At 35.1% G+C, this 15,633-nt stretch overlaps 1 protein-coding gene across 2 annotated transcripts in view; it reads left to right on the top strand.

Moving 5' to 3' along the window:
• Window positions 1–14,399, top strand: part of vipr1b (vasoactive intestinal peptide receptor 1b) — a 75,228-nt gene extending 60,829 nt beyond the window's left edge. For both annotated transcript variants that reach the window (XM_065258141.2, XM_065258140.2), the window contains 7 exons: window positions 2,146–2,299; window positions 2,435–2,495; window positions 2,617–2,689; window positions 3,779–3,870; window positions 8,420–8,549; window positions 8,906–8,947; window positions 12,679–14,399. In XM_065258141.2, the coding sequence (XP_065114213.1) occupies window positions 2,146–2,299; window positions 2,435–2,495; window positions 2,617–2,689; window positions 3,779–3,870; window positions 8,420–8,549; window positions 8,906–8,947; window positions 12,679–12,873 (747 nt within the window). In that variant the 3' untranslated portion in view covers window positions 12,874–14,399. The remainder of the gene's footprint in view (window positions 1–2,145; window positions 2,300–2,434; window positions 2,496–2,616; window positions 2,690–3,778; window positions 3,871–8,419; window positions 8,550–8,905; window positions 8,948–12,678) is intronic.
• The last annotated feature ends 1,234 nt before the right edge of the window (window positions 14,400–15,633 follow it).

Genomic DNA, 15,633 nt, shown 5'->3' with positions numbered 1-15,633 from the left:
AAAGAAAGTCGTGCCACGGACACGAAAAACTATTTAGAGAAATTTGTACTGAAACACACAAAAAGACATTCGTGCTGAAGGCACGGAAAAAAGCAGAATTGTGTGCCATGGACACGTATAAATTAATAAAAAAAATTGCGAATGTAACACAACTTGCCGTGAGATCATGTTAGAACAAACTTGTTAAAAGGATAGAAAAAACTGTGTTAAAAGCGTGGATTTAAAGCCACACTATGTAGTTTCCATGTAAAAATGACTTACAGCTCCCCAATGTGGTTGAAAAGCGCACAAGTGCCTGGTATCAGACACTCTTCTGCAGGCAGGGGGAGGGACGGGGCTGTGTTTCCTACCCTCCACCGCCACTTTCAGAGTGTGCTTGTAGCAGCTAGGAGGCTGCTCAGGTTGCAGCAACAGTACAATTTGTCCAGTTAAAAGTTGTTCTATCACTGAAATAATTTTAGAGACATTATTTAAAGGTAAAAAACTACATAGTGTTGCTTTAAAAAATCTTGTGGTGTGGCCCTAACTTTACACAGATAAAGACAGATTTGTGAACAATATTTGAGAGAAATAAGCATTTTGTGTACATAGAAAAGCTCATGAATAATGAAGGGCATTTATAATTTTGTTTAGTATATGTGTGTGTGTGTGTGTGTGTGTGTGTGTGTGTGTGTGTGTGTGTGTGTGTGTGTGTGTGTGTGTGTGTGTGTGTACCTGGTAATTATCACATTGTGGGGACCAATTGTCCCCACAAAGATAGGAATACCCGTGTTTTTGTGACCTTGTGGGGACATTTTGATGTCCCCATAAGGAAACAAGCTTATAAATCAAACAGAATGATGTTTCTTGAAAATGTGAAGTAGCAGAAGTGTTTTTGTGATGGTTGGGGTTAGGGAATGGGGTAGGTAAGGGGAATAGAATATACAGTTTGTGCAGTATAAAATGCATTACGTCTATGGAATGTCCCCACAAAACATGGAAACCAGAATGTGTGTGTGTGTGTGTGTGTGTGTGTGTGTGTGTGTGTGTGTATTGTTTGTATTTATTATAATGTATAATTAAAAAGTATTAACAGTATTTCAAGGTTGTTTGGACTGTTTCATAAATCAAATGAAGGATGATTTTGTTTATATTTAATAATTCGATTTCAGGAGTCATTATAAATTCATTTGCTTCTGAAGTCGGATTGCTTGGCATTTTCAGCTTGATGCTTGTATGTTTGCTTGGTTTTCCCTTTTTGCTTCCACCCCCATGCATGTCTGCTTTCGTTCGAGTGGCTTTGTCTCACAGTTATTTGTTTATAGTTCTCCTGCAGTCTACCTGCCATGTCTCAGTTGCCTTCCCTCAACAAACCTGTCTCTGCCTCCCACCAGCTTTTACCCAAATAGCACAGCTACGAAAGCCCTGAACCTGAATCTCTGTTGGGTTCTGCTTTCTGCCTTTATCTGTACTTAACTCAAAAACTCAAATAAGACTATCAAAAGTTTAAAGGTATGGTTAGGCTGAGTGTTATTGAAACGAACAACTGAAAGCCTTTATTGTCATTGTATAGCTCTGCATGCCAACAACAAAATTAGTAAGTGTTAGGATATAATGAAAACATAACCTTGATATTGACTAAGTAAGACCATGCGAAAAGACAAACATGTGAAATCCATGCAGGCTGAAGTCTTATAATCTAATTATGAGATTAGAAGCATCAGAGTTTGAGTTCACATCGATTTAAGTCTTTCACATGGTCTTGCTTAGTCAATATCAAGGTTATATTTTTCACAGAACTTTTTTTTTTGTATGTGGACATAAGATTTATAAAAAGTGTGATCGTTTTTACAATAATTAAAATCTGATTAAATTAAATACTGAATCAACTCTCACTCACTTTTGTTTACAGAGACTGTCAGTCTGTAAAAGTTGATGCTGAATGAGATTTCTGTGTCTCTATCAATAGTGCCGGTGGTATTCGACAAATGGTTTTCATCTTAGTGAAAAAACATTTGCATGCATCCCCTACTATAACAAGACTGTAATTTGCCATTATCATCGCTGTAAATGTCAGGAGGTCCCTGCACTTTTACAAGATGAGCCCTCAAGGGTCTGAATGATGTATTCAAAGTCATTTCCATTTCCCTTTCTTTTCATTATCAGGTTGGCTGTAAAGCTGTGATCGTCTTCTTCCAGTATTGCATTATGGCGAGTTTCTTCTGGCTCTTGGTGGAAGGTCTCTATCTTCATGCTTTATTGGCCGTCTCCTTCTTCTCGGAGAGAAAGTACTTCTGGTGGTACATTCTGATCGGTTGGGGTAGGTGTCATAGCAATTAGGCCTACACAAGTTATTTTATTATCCTTCCTATTGATTTTTTTTGTTAGGCAACCATGTAAAGTGGTAGCCACTAATGTACAGACTGAAATACATTCTCATTTCACCTCACTACAGGAGGTCCAGCGATTTTCATCATGGCTTGGAGTTTTGCCAAGGCTTACTTCAACGATGTGGGGTAAGATAAACACATTGGTCAATGCTCTTGTACTCTTTGACTAAATAATGCATTTTTGTTAAATATTTAGCTGTGATTCAGATGAAATGTATACATGACTTTGTTTATGCCTGTTTAACAGATGCTGGGATATAATTGAGAATTCTGACCCATTCTGGTGGATCATCAAAACTCCGATATTAGCCTCGATCCTGGTGAGATGATGTTTCTCTACTAGAGTGAACTATCAGGAAATAAAAAAATGGTCCAAGCTGTCACTAGGGTAGTTCCCATTTAAAAATGTCCTTATACGTACCATTTAGGTACACATATGTATACATTTGGTACCTGTATTAATATGCACTCTTTGGAAGCAGCAGGGACCATTTTTGACCATTTTTTTCTGACCGTGTATCCGGCGTGTCAGTAGTATTAATATGATTAAATAAGGCTGCTATTTTACATTATGTTCATTGTCACTCACGGTCACCATGGAGACTAGTTTACAATCTGATGACTGCTACTGGAGTCTCTATGTAGTTTAAGTACTGCATATTTTGTGCATAATAGGTTAAATTATATATAAACCAAGGCTGTGAAAACCCAGCTAAAATCATTTTTTTGTTTTCTACATAAACCCATCCTACATCATGTTAATAACAGTCTGTGAATATAACCTTAATATCTTTAATATTGATTGAGTAAGGTCATGTCAAAAATTGAAATCAATGTGAAATCAAACTTTAATGCTCCTAATATAATTAGATTGCCTATTGACGTACTGTTTGCTGCCGGATTAATTTAGTGATTAAATTCAGGATTGATCCAATACAGTACATGAAATATCAATTATGACTGAAAGTTTTACTTTTACAAACACAGAGAGAGATAGAGAGAGAGAGATGAAATCTGTCCCTCTTATCAATTGTTTTTGTGTATTTTACGTTGATTTACTATCTTTGGCTGAAATACTGAAGCACTTCTTGTCGACCGCTACATACACACACATGCTAAAATCAACAGAAAGCTTTTACATACGTAGGCCTTGCTTGTTTTTGTAATCTAGAAAGTACACATTCGGTACATTCATCTCATCTACTTAGAGTTAATATAATTTGTCTCGCTGCAGTCTTTATGCCGTGTTTCTGTTCTGTGCTTTTGTTAATAGATTTGTTCCTGAGTTTTAATAAATACTTTGCTTTGGCTCCATTAACCTCGTGACCCTTCTGTGATTTCTGTGATGTATGCTGTATTGTGACATCCAGATCCGCTGTTTTGTTTTTGTTTTTGTTCACCGACAACAGATGAACTTCATCCTGTTCATCTGTATCATTCGCATACTACGCCAGAAGATCAACTGTCCCGACATCGGACGAAATGAATCCAATCAATATTCGTAAGTATTTGATACTCCATTCAAAGAGGTTTGTGCATTTAAATAAACCAAACTGATCTCACAAATTTCCGTGGTATAGTCACAGAATATTTTGCTCATTTATCTGTGTCATTGTCATGGATCTCCGCATTTTTCGGACTTTCTTTTCCGTGTCAGTTTCACATATTGGTTACTCAATTGTTTTTTCCAATTTTTAAACCATTGTCGCTTGGGTTTTGGGGTTAGATTTGGGGTTTGCTTAGGATGTCACTTTAACTATTGGTTTATACAAATTTTTTCCAGATTTTTTAACAATTGTCGCCTGACATTAGGGTTAGAAGTGGGTTTGGGTTAGAATGTCATTTTATGTAACAGAAAGTCATTCTAAGCCCAAACCCAAGCAACTATGGTAAGAATATAGGAAAACAATTGAGTAACCAATACTGACACAGAAAAGAAAGTTTATGGTACAGACACAGAAAAATGCGGAGATCCGTGACAATGACATGGATAAATGAGCAAAATATTCTGTGACTATAACATGGAAATTCGTGAGATCAGGCTGAAATAAACAGTGTGGTTTGCTATTCTTAATATTCTTGCCTGAAAAGACCGAGAAGCTTTTGGTTTACAGGTTGGTTTATGCTCAAAATTGCGCTTTTAGGAAATGCTGGGTTATGGGTTATTTTCAACCCAGCATTGGGTCAAAAATGGGCATACTGTAGACAGCAGCTTTGTTAAATTAACCTAGAAAATATTCGGTAACACTTTACTTGAAGGGGTGTGCATAAGACTGACATGACACCTTTATAATCATGACATGACACGTGTAATGAAAATGAAGGAGATTTTATGCACGTTTATGACAACTGTCATTAAGTGTCATTTGTTCAATTATGTAATATTTAATGCAAAGATGACATTGTTTAAGATGTCTTTATTATGACAACTTGACATAAACCAATAAATCATAACTTGTTATAAATCTGTCATAAACATGACATACCATAATAATGATCAAACTTAAGAAACTACCTAGTTTTAAGGGTTAACATTACATTAAACTGTCATTTAAATGTAATTAAGTGTTAATACGCTATCAAATAGTTTTATAACAGCATCATAAATATTTTTCTTGACCTTAACTACAGTGATACAAATTAAACTTGTCATTAAAATGTCATTAAGTGTTAAAACTATGTCAAATAATTTATTTTAAATACCTTAACAAAAAGCAACAGACAGATCAAAGGATTATATTTTACTTTATGTATGTGCACAACACACACAGAGGGTTCTGAAATTTTCTGACATAGAAGAAAAACTAACAAAACCATTTAATTAATTTAATTATAATTATTATGTTTTCCAGTGATATGGACCCAATGCTGCATGGCTTAACCCATTATTGTAATGTTTTCATTTAATTTTAGGTGAATGGGTTTCAAAATGCAATAAAATATAATTTTATCAATTTTAATTATTATTATTTTTCGATGATAATATTTAATATTTATTAATAATAATATTATTGGGTTTTATTTCTAAAACACCTAAAGGAACCTTGAAAAAAACATTATGAACTGAAGACAGAGTATTAACACTTAATGACTTTTTAATGACGACATTATATTTATACCACTGTAGTTGAGGTCAAGAAAAATATTCATGACGCTGTTATAAAACTATTTGACAGAGTATTAACACTTAATGACATTTTAGTGACAAATTCGATTTGTATGACTGGTAAAAAGTGTTTGGTTATGATGTCTTTGTAATGTCAAGTTGTCATGACAAGTTATGATGAATTGGTTAATGTCAAGTTATCATAACAAAAACATCTCAAACAATGTCATCTTTGCATTAAAAATGACATAATTCAACGAATGACACTTGACAGTTGTGCATAAAATCTCCTTCATGTTCATGGGATGTGCAACCCAGTCTCACAAAATTATGTTCCTATAGTCACGTAATTTTTTTAATCTTTTTTGTGATACTATCTGTCACGAATTTCTGTTTACGTTTCATTGTCATGTATTGGTTACTCAACTGCTTTTTCCTATTTTCAAACCATAGTCGCTTCGGTTTAGGGTTAGATTTGGTGTTCATGATGTCACTTTAAAGGAGTAGTCCACTTTAACTTCTTAACACGCACCGGGGTCCATTGACTTTTTATAGTAGGAAAAAAAATACTATGGTAAGTCAATGGGCCCCATCTATAAAGTGGACTACTCCTTTAAGTATTGGTTTATACTATTTTTTCAGATTTATTTTTTTATATTTTCTGATTTTTAAACCATTGTCGCCTGGTGTTAGGGTTAGGGTTAGAGTTGGGGTAAGGATGTCATTTTATGTAAATGTAACTCTAAACCAGGGGCGTAGCCAGTAATGGGCCAGGGCGGCACTGGCCCGCCCACATAACTCCCTGGCCCGCCCAGGCAAGTTTAACCAAAATACATTTTTAGTTTATTTTTATTATTCAAATGTATTTAATAAAATATGTTAACATAAACCGGCTTTATTATTGACTGGTGTGTGTTTAATTTGCTTTCTAAATAAAATGGAATTGTTAAAGCAAGTTTTAGGAAGCTTCCGAAACGTAATTGGTTGCTTGGTTGCTAGGAGTTCTGATAGATAGACTCTGTGGGGGGCGGCAGCCGGCGGGCTCTGGCAGTCTGCCAGCTAACTTTGCTAACTCTTTTTTTAGCTAATATTAACATTGCCACAATAATGGCTAAAGTTTCTTTAATGTGTTATTTAAAAAAGCAAGATTTGATGAAGAAGATACGCCACTGCCTCCATCTACCGAGTATTACCAGCCCAGTTCTTCAGACGCTGGTGGCGCCGGCTGCCGCTTGCTCCCTGGCGGCAGTTTCAGTGCTCTCTCCCGGTCAGTCTGACACAGGTTACCCGCCGATCTAACTGCAATTGATGAACCACCTTCACAACCCAATTTGCATCCATGAGTTACTACCCGCCTCAACAACCTTTTGTTTTTTGAAAAAGAACTCTGTGACTCTTTGGACTATAATGAGATCATTTCTGTTTTCAACATCAAACCCAGGCGTTTGCGTCTTTTGTAGAATTAAAACAACAAAGGTAGGCATGCTTTTTAACTAATTTCCTTATTTTTGCTCGTGAAGTGATTTAACTAAGTGGTGTGTTGTGTATAGATGTATGCCAGCCTTATAGGTTAAACTTACATTGTTTAATTTAAATGAGTTGCTATTTTTGGCACAAAAGCTTAATTTCCAACAGGCTGATTGCACTGTATATGGTTGATTTAACATAACTTAGGCAGTGTGTTGTTATTTATTTCAAACCGTGCTCTGCTGGGAGTTTTCGTCATTTCAATTTATTTTTAGCCTACTTTATTTCAGGTGAACTGTTTTTGCACTGCTGACTAGCCTGAATAAGCCTGGTTTGTCCAGCCTTTATTGAGCTCTGTTGGTTGAACATGTTTAGACAGTGTTTTATTATTGACTTCGCCAAAAATTGAAAAGTAAAGATGTCACTGATTTTGCAGTTTGTCTATTGTTTTTTTCCACTCTAAGGTTTATTTATTATTTAAGTAATTTTATTCTGATAAACTATAGGCCCACTCACTTTTGCTCCGGCCCGCCCAAAATACAATTTCTGCCTACGCCCCTGCTCTAAACCGAAACAAAAATGGTAAGAAAATAGGACAAACAGTTGAGTAACCAATACGTGACAATGACACATAAACAGAAATTCGATCACAAAAAAACACGAAAATCCGCGACAGTATCACAAAAAAGAATCAAAAAAATTATGTGACTATAGGTACGTAATTTTGTGAGACTGGGCTGGGACGTGTCATGTCAGTCTTATTCACACCCCTTTAAGTAAAGTGTTACCAAATGTTTATATTTTTTTACCCAACAATAGGTTAAACCAACCCAGCATTTTGTGTTAAGTGGTTGGGTTTGTCCCTTTTTGACCCAACGCTGGGTTGAAAATCACCCAGTATTTTTGGAGTACTATATGAGTTAGGTTAAGAACGTGGTGGACATACCAGCATTTAAAACGCAACATATGCTGGAGACCAAGTGCTTGTCTTTTCAGGAGAGTCGTTTTTCAGTCTTTGGATGTTTATATGTTTTCTTTGGCCATTTACTATGATTTGATGCAGTGTGGTGGACACACACTTGGACAGGACGGTCTCGAGGGGTACATGAGAAACATTTTAGCTTATGTCATTTTAACCCAGCCATAAAATAAGAGGACATTTTAGCCGATCTCCAGCAGCGAGTTAGAGCCCACTGCACTACAATCTCATCATCTGAAATGTCACTGCTTCCGCCCGCCCAAGTTCGGGTGATTTAATGTCCTTTTGTCTTAAAGTAGCTCTCCATAGTGCAGTTTCCACAAAAAGCACCTGCAATTTCTATCCAGCATCGCTAATGTTTTTAGCTTAATCATATTACTGTACCTGGTTTTAACTTCATTCATTAAAAAACCTCCCTGCTGTGGACAGGTTATGAATGACGGCAAAATCACCCATTAAGGTATTTACTGTATGTTTTTTTTTCTTGTAATTCTGCAGCCGCCTTGCAAAGTCCACGCTGTTGCTGATTCCGCTTTTTGGGATAAACTTCATCATATTTGCTTTCATTCCCGAAAACATAAAAACCGACTTGAGGATGGTCTTTGACCTGATTCTTGGATCGTTTCAGGTATGTAACTGGATTTAACTAGCTGTAAAAAAACAAAAGAAGGGTGATAATATGGGTGCAAGTGACAGTAAATTCTCTCAGGCCAACTTTTGATCAGATAACAGCATCGTGTAACGATGTCATAAGGGGAAGAGGAGATGTCCTACCCCAAAATGAAGTATATGTGACCCTGTCAGAAAAATCCAGGATAAAGTCTTATAAACATCTTTACATTATGTAAGATGATTTTATGTAGAAAACAGTTGAGCACAAAAATGTAGCTTGGTTTTCAGAGACAAGGTCACATTTATATTATACAGACATTTGTCGTGTTTGTGTAAGCCTTTATTTATAACTTATTTTACTTGTTTTACCAGGGTTTCGTGGTTGCTGTTCTGTACTGTTTCCTGAACGGAGAGGTAAGACAGACACAGCAATAGATGGAGGGATGGATGGACAAACATACTTCCTATGATTTATTCAATTTCTTAAAAGCTCAAACCTTGGAAGCTTCTAATTGTCTTCCCTTCTGCTAGCGCACACAGGCTGTACAGTAAATAGCTGTAGACATACTGGCAGAGGTGGCCTATTACTTTGATATATGCATTGATGTTCAGAGCATCTGCAGGTCCCTAGCTTGTACAGATTAAGTAAAAGAGTCACGGAAACAGGCATTGCGCCAGGTGCATTGTAATCATTTGATGTGTTTGTGCCCCTTGGATGAATTTTAGCACCGCACAAAACTTAATTCATGAATAAGGCATGGAAGCTCTTACATAATGTCAAACAAGCATTTTCATATTGCATCCTGTGTAAAAAAACGACCCGTTTTATGACCCAGTTTTCAGAATTACTTTTCCTTCCATAATGTGACTTATTTGTGAGATGTTCAACAAAAACAAAATATAGGACGGTATCTTGTTTTATTTATCTGAAAATTGAAAAGCTGTGTCTGAATGACAGGTGGTTAGAGGAGAGGTTATGGTGAAATAAACTGTAAACATGGACCAGTTGGAGGAAAGTTGTTGCCTTAAAATATTAAGTAATGTGAACTAAAACAAGACTACATTTAACTTAATATTTCTAGTGATTCCTTAATTCAGCAGATTTAGTATACTCAATTTTAAGTTGATTTACCTTGAAATATTTTGTTGTATCAATTGCTCAGTCCAACATCTCCACAACAAAACAACATTATATTAACAAATATTTAAGTATTTAAAGTTCTTATCAGTTCTTCTGTGAAAAGCATAAATAATTAAAATATTCATTATGGGTAATCCTTACTACACTCTTAAAACGAATGTGTTAAATTAACACATCTTGTGTCTAGTTAAGGACAACACATCTAGTTGTTGTCCTTAATTTAACACATCTCTGTGTTATTTTTGGAACAACACACGTTGTGTTGTTTTAACACATCTTGTGTTGTCCCTTTTATTTTTTATGAACTTAAATGACACATAATGTGTTAAAAACAACACATAATGTGTTAAATATTTTAACACAAAATAATGTGTTAAAATTAACACATCCTGGATGTGTTAATTTTAACACACTGTTTTGTGTTAAACTATTTAACACATTATGTGTTATTTTTAACACATTATGTGTCATTTCGGGTTGATTTTGAGTTCATATAAATAAAAGGGACAACACAAGATGTGTTAAAACAACACAAAGTGTGTTGTTCCAAAAATAACACAGAGATGTGTTAAATTAAGGACAACACACTAGATGTGTTGTCCTTAACTAGACACAAGATGTGTTAATTTAACACATTTATTTTAAGAGTGTACATGTACTGATCATTTTAAGTTTGTTTCACGTGAATGTTTTAGTTTAATGAATTTTATGCGCTTACAAGTTAAATGAACTAAGATTTTTTAAGTGTATGTCCAAAACTCAAAATATTAAGTGATGTTTACTTCATTGTTCAAGTAGACAATATCTGGGTTAACAGTGTATAGAAAGGTAGTAAACATTATAAAAACACATATTTTTAATATGCAACAAGGGATTGATCATTATAAAACAAGATACATGTGTATTAAAAGATTTAACAGGGTTTATTTTATTTTGACTAAAATCATGTCAGTGCTCTTTCTCAAATCACAACACTGATGTCAGATCAGCTTAAAAAAGTTACCTGGTTGCCTTACATTTTTTATATATTAGTTATAACACAAAATTGAAATGTATACATCTTTAAAATATAATTGAAAATTCTTAAAATATTTGTAAGTGTTATTACCTAAAAATTTTAAGGCAACCAGGTAACTTACCTTTTTAAGTTGAACCAACAAATCTTTTATTACATTGAAACTTAGTATAATTGTTTATATGATAACCACTAGTTCATGTGTCAGTGACAAAAACAGTTTGGCAAAATGAGAAATTCAAAAATCTTTTTTATAAACTTGTGTTATAAGCATGCATCAGGTATATTCCAATGCACATAGTGTATTTATGTTAATTTTATGCAATAAAAAATACATTTGCCCCATTTTTATGAAAGTTAAGACTGAATAGACCTGAAAATGTCAAATGGTGTAACCACCAATTGTGCCAAAGAATGAGAAATATTAAATATTTTATCCACCTTGATGGCATGTAAGTTTAATCATCAAAAAAATTATAATTTTAAAATATCACACGAAAATACATTTTTATTAGTTATTTCTAAATGTAAATTTTAACGCGTTTTTGTAATATTTGTCCTAACATATGCTGAAAACAGCTCTGTTTTCTAAATAATCTTTTAAATGATGTAAAAATGTATTTAAAAATCATATTACACTAAACTAGATGATTATATTTTATTTATTATGAATATATTTATATAACAATACTTGACCAGTTGACATTTTTGCAATTATCCCCCAAATATTCTTTCAAAATGAAATAAAACCAGAAATTTTAGACTTGGTCCTCAAAAAAGAAAATTTATGCAAGTAATCTGCAAATTTATTTTGAAATTTTAACCCTTTTACATTTAATTGAACCATACGGACACAAAATAATTAATGTCACGTCATTGACCTTCATACAGCCAATCATGGTAATGCCAGAGACTCTTTTGTTTGTTGAATTTTCAGGTGATTTATAAGTGACGCTGTCTGTTAAATCCAGGCTAAAGTCTCATAATCTATTTATGAGATAAGGAGCATTAAAGGAATAGTCTACTCATTTTCAATATTAAAATATGTTATTACCTTAACTAAGAACTGTTGAATCATCCCTCTATCATCTGTGTGTGTGCACGTAAGCGCTGGAGCGCGCTGCGACGCTACGATAGCATTTAGCTTAGCCCCATTCATTCAATGCTGCCATTTAGAGATAAAGTTAGAAGTGACCAAACACATCAACGTTTTTCCTATTTAAGACGAGTAGTTATACGAGCAAGTTTGGCGGTACAAAATAAAACGTAGCGCTTTTCTAAGCGGATTTAAAAGAGGAACTATATTTTATGGCGTAATAGCACTTTTGGGAGTACTTCGACTCGCCTGAAAAGTCCGCTCCCCTTCTCACTCTCATAATGGGAGAGGGAGGGTGTTACTGCGCCAAGTCGAAGTACTCCCAAAAGTGCTATTACGCCATACAATATAGTTACTCTTTTAAATCTGCTTAGAAAAGCGCTATGTTTTATTTTGTACCACCAAACTTGCTTGTATAACTACTCGTCTTAAATAGGAAAAACGTTGATGTGTTTGGTCACTTCTAACTTTATCTCTAAATGGTACCATTGAATGAATGGGGCTAAGCTAAATGCTATCGTAGCGTCGCAGCGCGCTCCAGCGCTTACGTGCACACACACAGATGATAGAGGGATGATTCAACAGTTCTTAGTTAAGGTAATAACATATTTTAATATTGAAAATGAGTAGACTATTCCTTTAAAGTTAGATATCAAATATTGATTTCACATTAATTTCAATCATTGACATAATCTTACTAAGTCAGTATTAAAGAAATCTATGTTATATTTTCACAGAATGTTCTTTACATTATGTAGGATGACTATGGTGATAGTAAATAAAAAAAAATGACTTTAGCTGGGTTTTTACAGACTAGGTCACATTTTGTATGACAGCAATAAAGAGCTTGTGAAAACTAACCATAACCTAACCTCCTTTTATTTATCTCTCAGGTCCAAGGTGAAATCAAGAGAAAATGGAGGCGATGGCACCTCGAAAGGTTTTTGGGTCCTGACACCAAATACCAGCACCCATCCATGGGCAGCAACGGCACCAATTTCAGCACGCAGATCTCCATGTTGACCCGCTGCAGCCCCAAGACTCGACGGACTTCGGCGTGCCAGGACGAAACGTCCATCACTATCTAAATTACAAGGCAGGAAAAAATGCTGTATGTTGTCCGTGCGGTGTCATCATGCCGAAATGAGCTTAAGAGGACCAAAGTCATGAAGATCATCCATTGTGTTGTGGAAGTGTTCACCTTATAGAAATCCACTCATTCACTCAGTGTGAACAAGTGTGAACATTGGCTCAGTGCCAACAACAATCTGTCACGTGTACAGGCTGTGTTAATACATGCTTTCCTGATATTAAATTCACCATTAACATAATTTGATGATTGAGATATTCGTTTACAATTGATACATGAAACCGGAGATGTTTTCCTGGAAAGCTGTAAGATGCAGTTTCAGACTGACGGCATATATTGCAGACTTGGCCCTACGGGGACACGAGTGCAACAGCGTCAACAAGAATGACTGATGATACGGTGTAAGAAAAAGAGGTTAGCGATTCTCTTCCTGGAGTGCTCTTTATGAAACAATATTTTTGCTTATACAGTAAGTTATTAAAAAAACAACCAAAAGTGGATTGTTGAATATCCAATATATGGAGATACACTGTAGAGACCAATTGTGGTGTTTCTAAACATGTTGTTCATGTCATTTTTAATGAATTTTCAGTCTAGTATGTCTGTGTGTGGGTGCGTATGTGTGTACGGATGACAGGAATTGGCCCGTTTGAAAGCCGAATGCCCTTCTCTGCACTATCATTTCAGATCAGTCATCCAGCATTGTCAACATTTTGTATGCATGATTGATTCAGTGTCATTGTGCCTTGTATCGCTGTGGGTTTATAGGCGAAATTTAACAATGTGAACAAACACCCCCTTGTGATATCGACAGTGACCTTTGCTGCTACCTATAGCCGCACTGTTTGAGCTTGTAAAAAAGCATCTATGAATATTTAATTATTTATCTTAAGGACTAGTACAAATAAATATGTTGAATTGTGGACCAATTCAGCTAACAGTGGAAGTGGTACTAAATGACATTCCTTTTTATGTGCTTGCTTATCTTTGTTTTAAGGAAACAGTTCACCCAGAAATTAAAACATGAGGATATGTTCAGATGCGAAACCCTTTATGCATGTTTTCTTGTAAATTAGCATTTTATCAGGCTCTTATGTTTACGTGACGTAATTTAATAGCATTGAAAATTTTATTAGTCAGTAATGGAAATGCCTTTTTATCCACAAAATTTCATTGGAATTGAATAAATTTGACTGTCTTTTGTTGCAAAACCGTCTAAGTACACATAAACATTTTTTGCAAAAACCTTCACTTTTAAAAAAATCGACTTACGCACGCCATTCATTTTCTGTGCACTTTAAGGATGCTGCTGAAAAATCGACATGGTGTTTAGAGGATTCTGCCAACAAAGCAACGTTTTTGTGAATGACCTGAGGCAGGGATTAAAGGGACATTCCACTTTTTTTTTAAATATACAAATTTTCCAGCTCCCCTAGAGTTAAACATTTGATTTTTACTGTTTTGGAATCCATTCAGCTGATCTCCGGGTCTGGTGCTACCACTTTTAGCATAGCTTAGCACAATTCATTGAATCTGATTAGACCATTAGCATTGTGCTAAAAAATAACCAAAGAGTTTGGATATTTTTCCTATTTAAAACTTGACTCTTCTGTAGTTACATCGTGTACTAAGACCAACAAAAAAATGTAAGTTACAATGTTCTAGGCAGATATGGCTAGGACTATTCTTAAACTGGCGTACTAATCAAGGACTTTGCTGCTGTAACATGGCTGCAGCAGGCGTAGGGATATTATATTATAAAATAGTCCCCTGCCATTGAAAGATACTAAGGGGACTATTTTCGGCTGCTGCGTAATATCATTGCACCACCTCCAGCCATGTTACGGCAGCAAAGTATAGTTCCTAGCCATATCGGCCTAGAAAATCGCAACTTTACACTTTTTGTCGGTCTTAGTACACTATGTAACTACAGAAAAGTCAAGTTTTAAATAGGAAAAATATTGAAACTCTTTGGTTATTTTTTGCGTGATGCTAATGGTCTAATCAGATTCAATGGATTGTGCTAAACTATGCTAAAAGTGGTATAGCCAGACCCGGAGATCAGCTGAATGGATTCCAAAACGGTAAAAATAAAATGTTTAACTCTGGAAAATGAACATATTTTCAAAAAAGTGGAATGTCCCTTTAAGCAGATTTGAAGCAAAGTTATTTGAAAAAAATATAATATGTGCCAAGAGTATTCATTTATTATTATCATTATCTCATGCTTATATCCTTTGACAGAGGTGGTGTTTAGCGTCTTTTGCATCTAAACTCCTCATATGTCATTCGAAAATTGCTTTTCACCTTCAATCTTTTTTTTTCACTGAATATAACACTTAATTTTGGGGTGAAGTGTTTCTATATATCATCCAATTACCATCCCAACTACTGGACGTGTAATGCATTGTCAATATTACCGTATTTAGCATTGTTAATATATGACAACTGTATCATTTCCACTCTTAATCCAACAGAAACTGAGACAAATTTTTGTGGTTTCGATGTCAAGTAATGTGCAGTGATTATTCAGCTAGAAGAACTTTAGAATTTATGTACAAGCTGAAAGGAAATGAAGAAAGCAGGGCATGCTGTCACACTAATGTTCCTGTCTCAGAGTGTTGCTTATTGGATTGGACTTACAGCCAATCCCGAGAAGTCCTGTGAATCTAATTGCTCAAACTGGGTCATTGCATAAGAATAACATTGAATCTGTAATGTGTTTTTCATGTGTTTGTGTGCAGAAAGTGTAAAATAA

The sequence above is a fragment of the Paramisgurnus dabryanus genome, chromosome 22 (assembly GCF_030506205.2).
Source record: "Paramisgurnus dabryanus chromosome 22, PD_genome_1.1, whole genome shotgun sequence".
NCBI classification, from domain to species: Eukaryota; Metazoa; Chordata; class Actinopteri; order Cypriniformes; family Cobitidae; genus Paramisgurnus; species Paramisgurnus dabryanus.
This window is presented reverse-complemented; position numbering and strand designations above follow the sequence as displayed.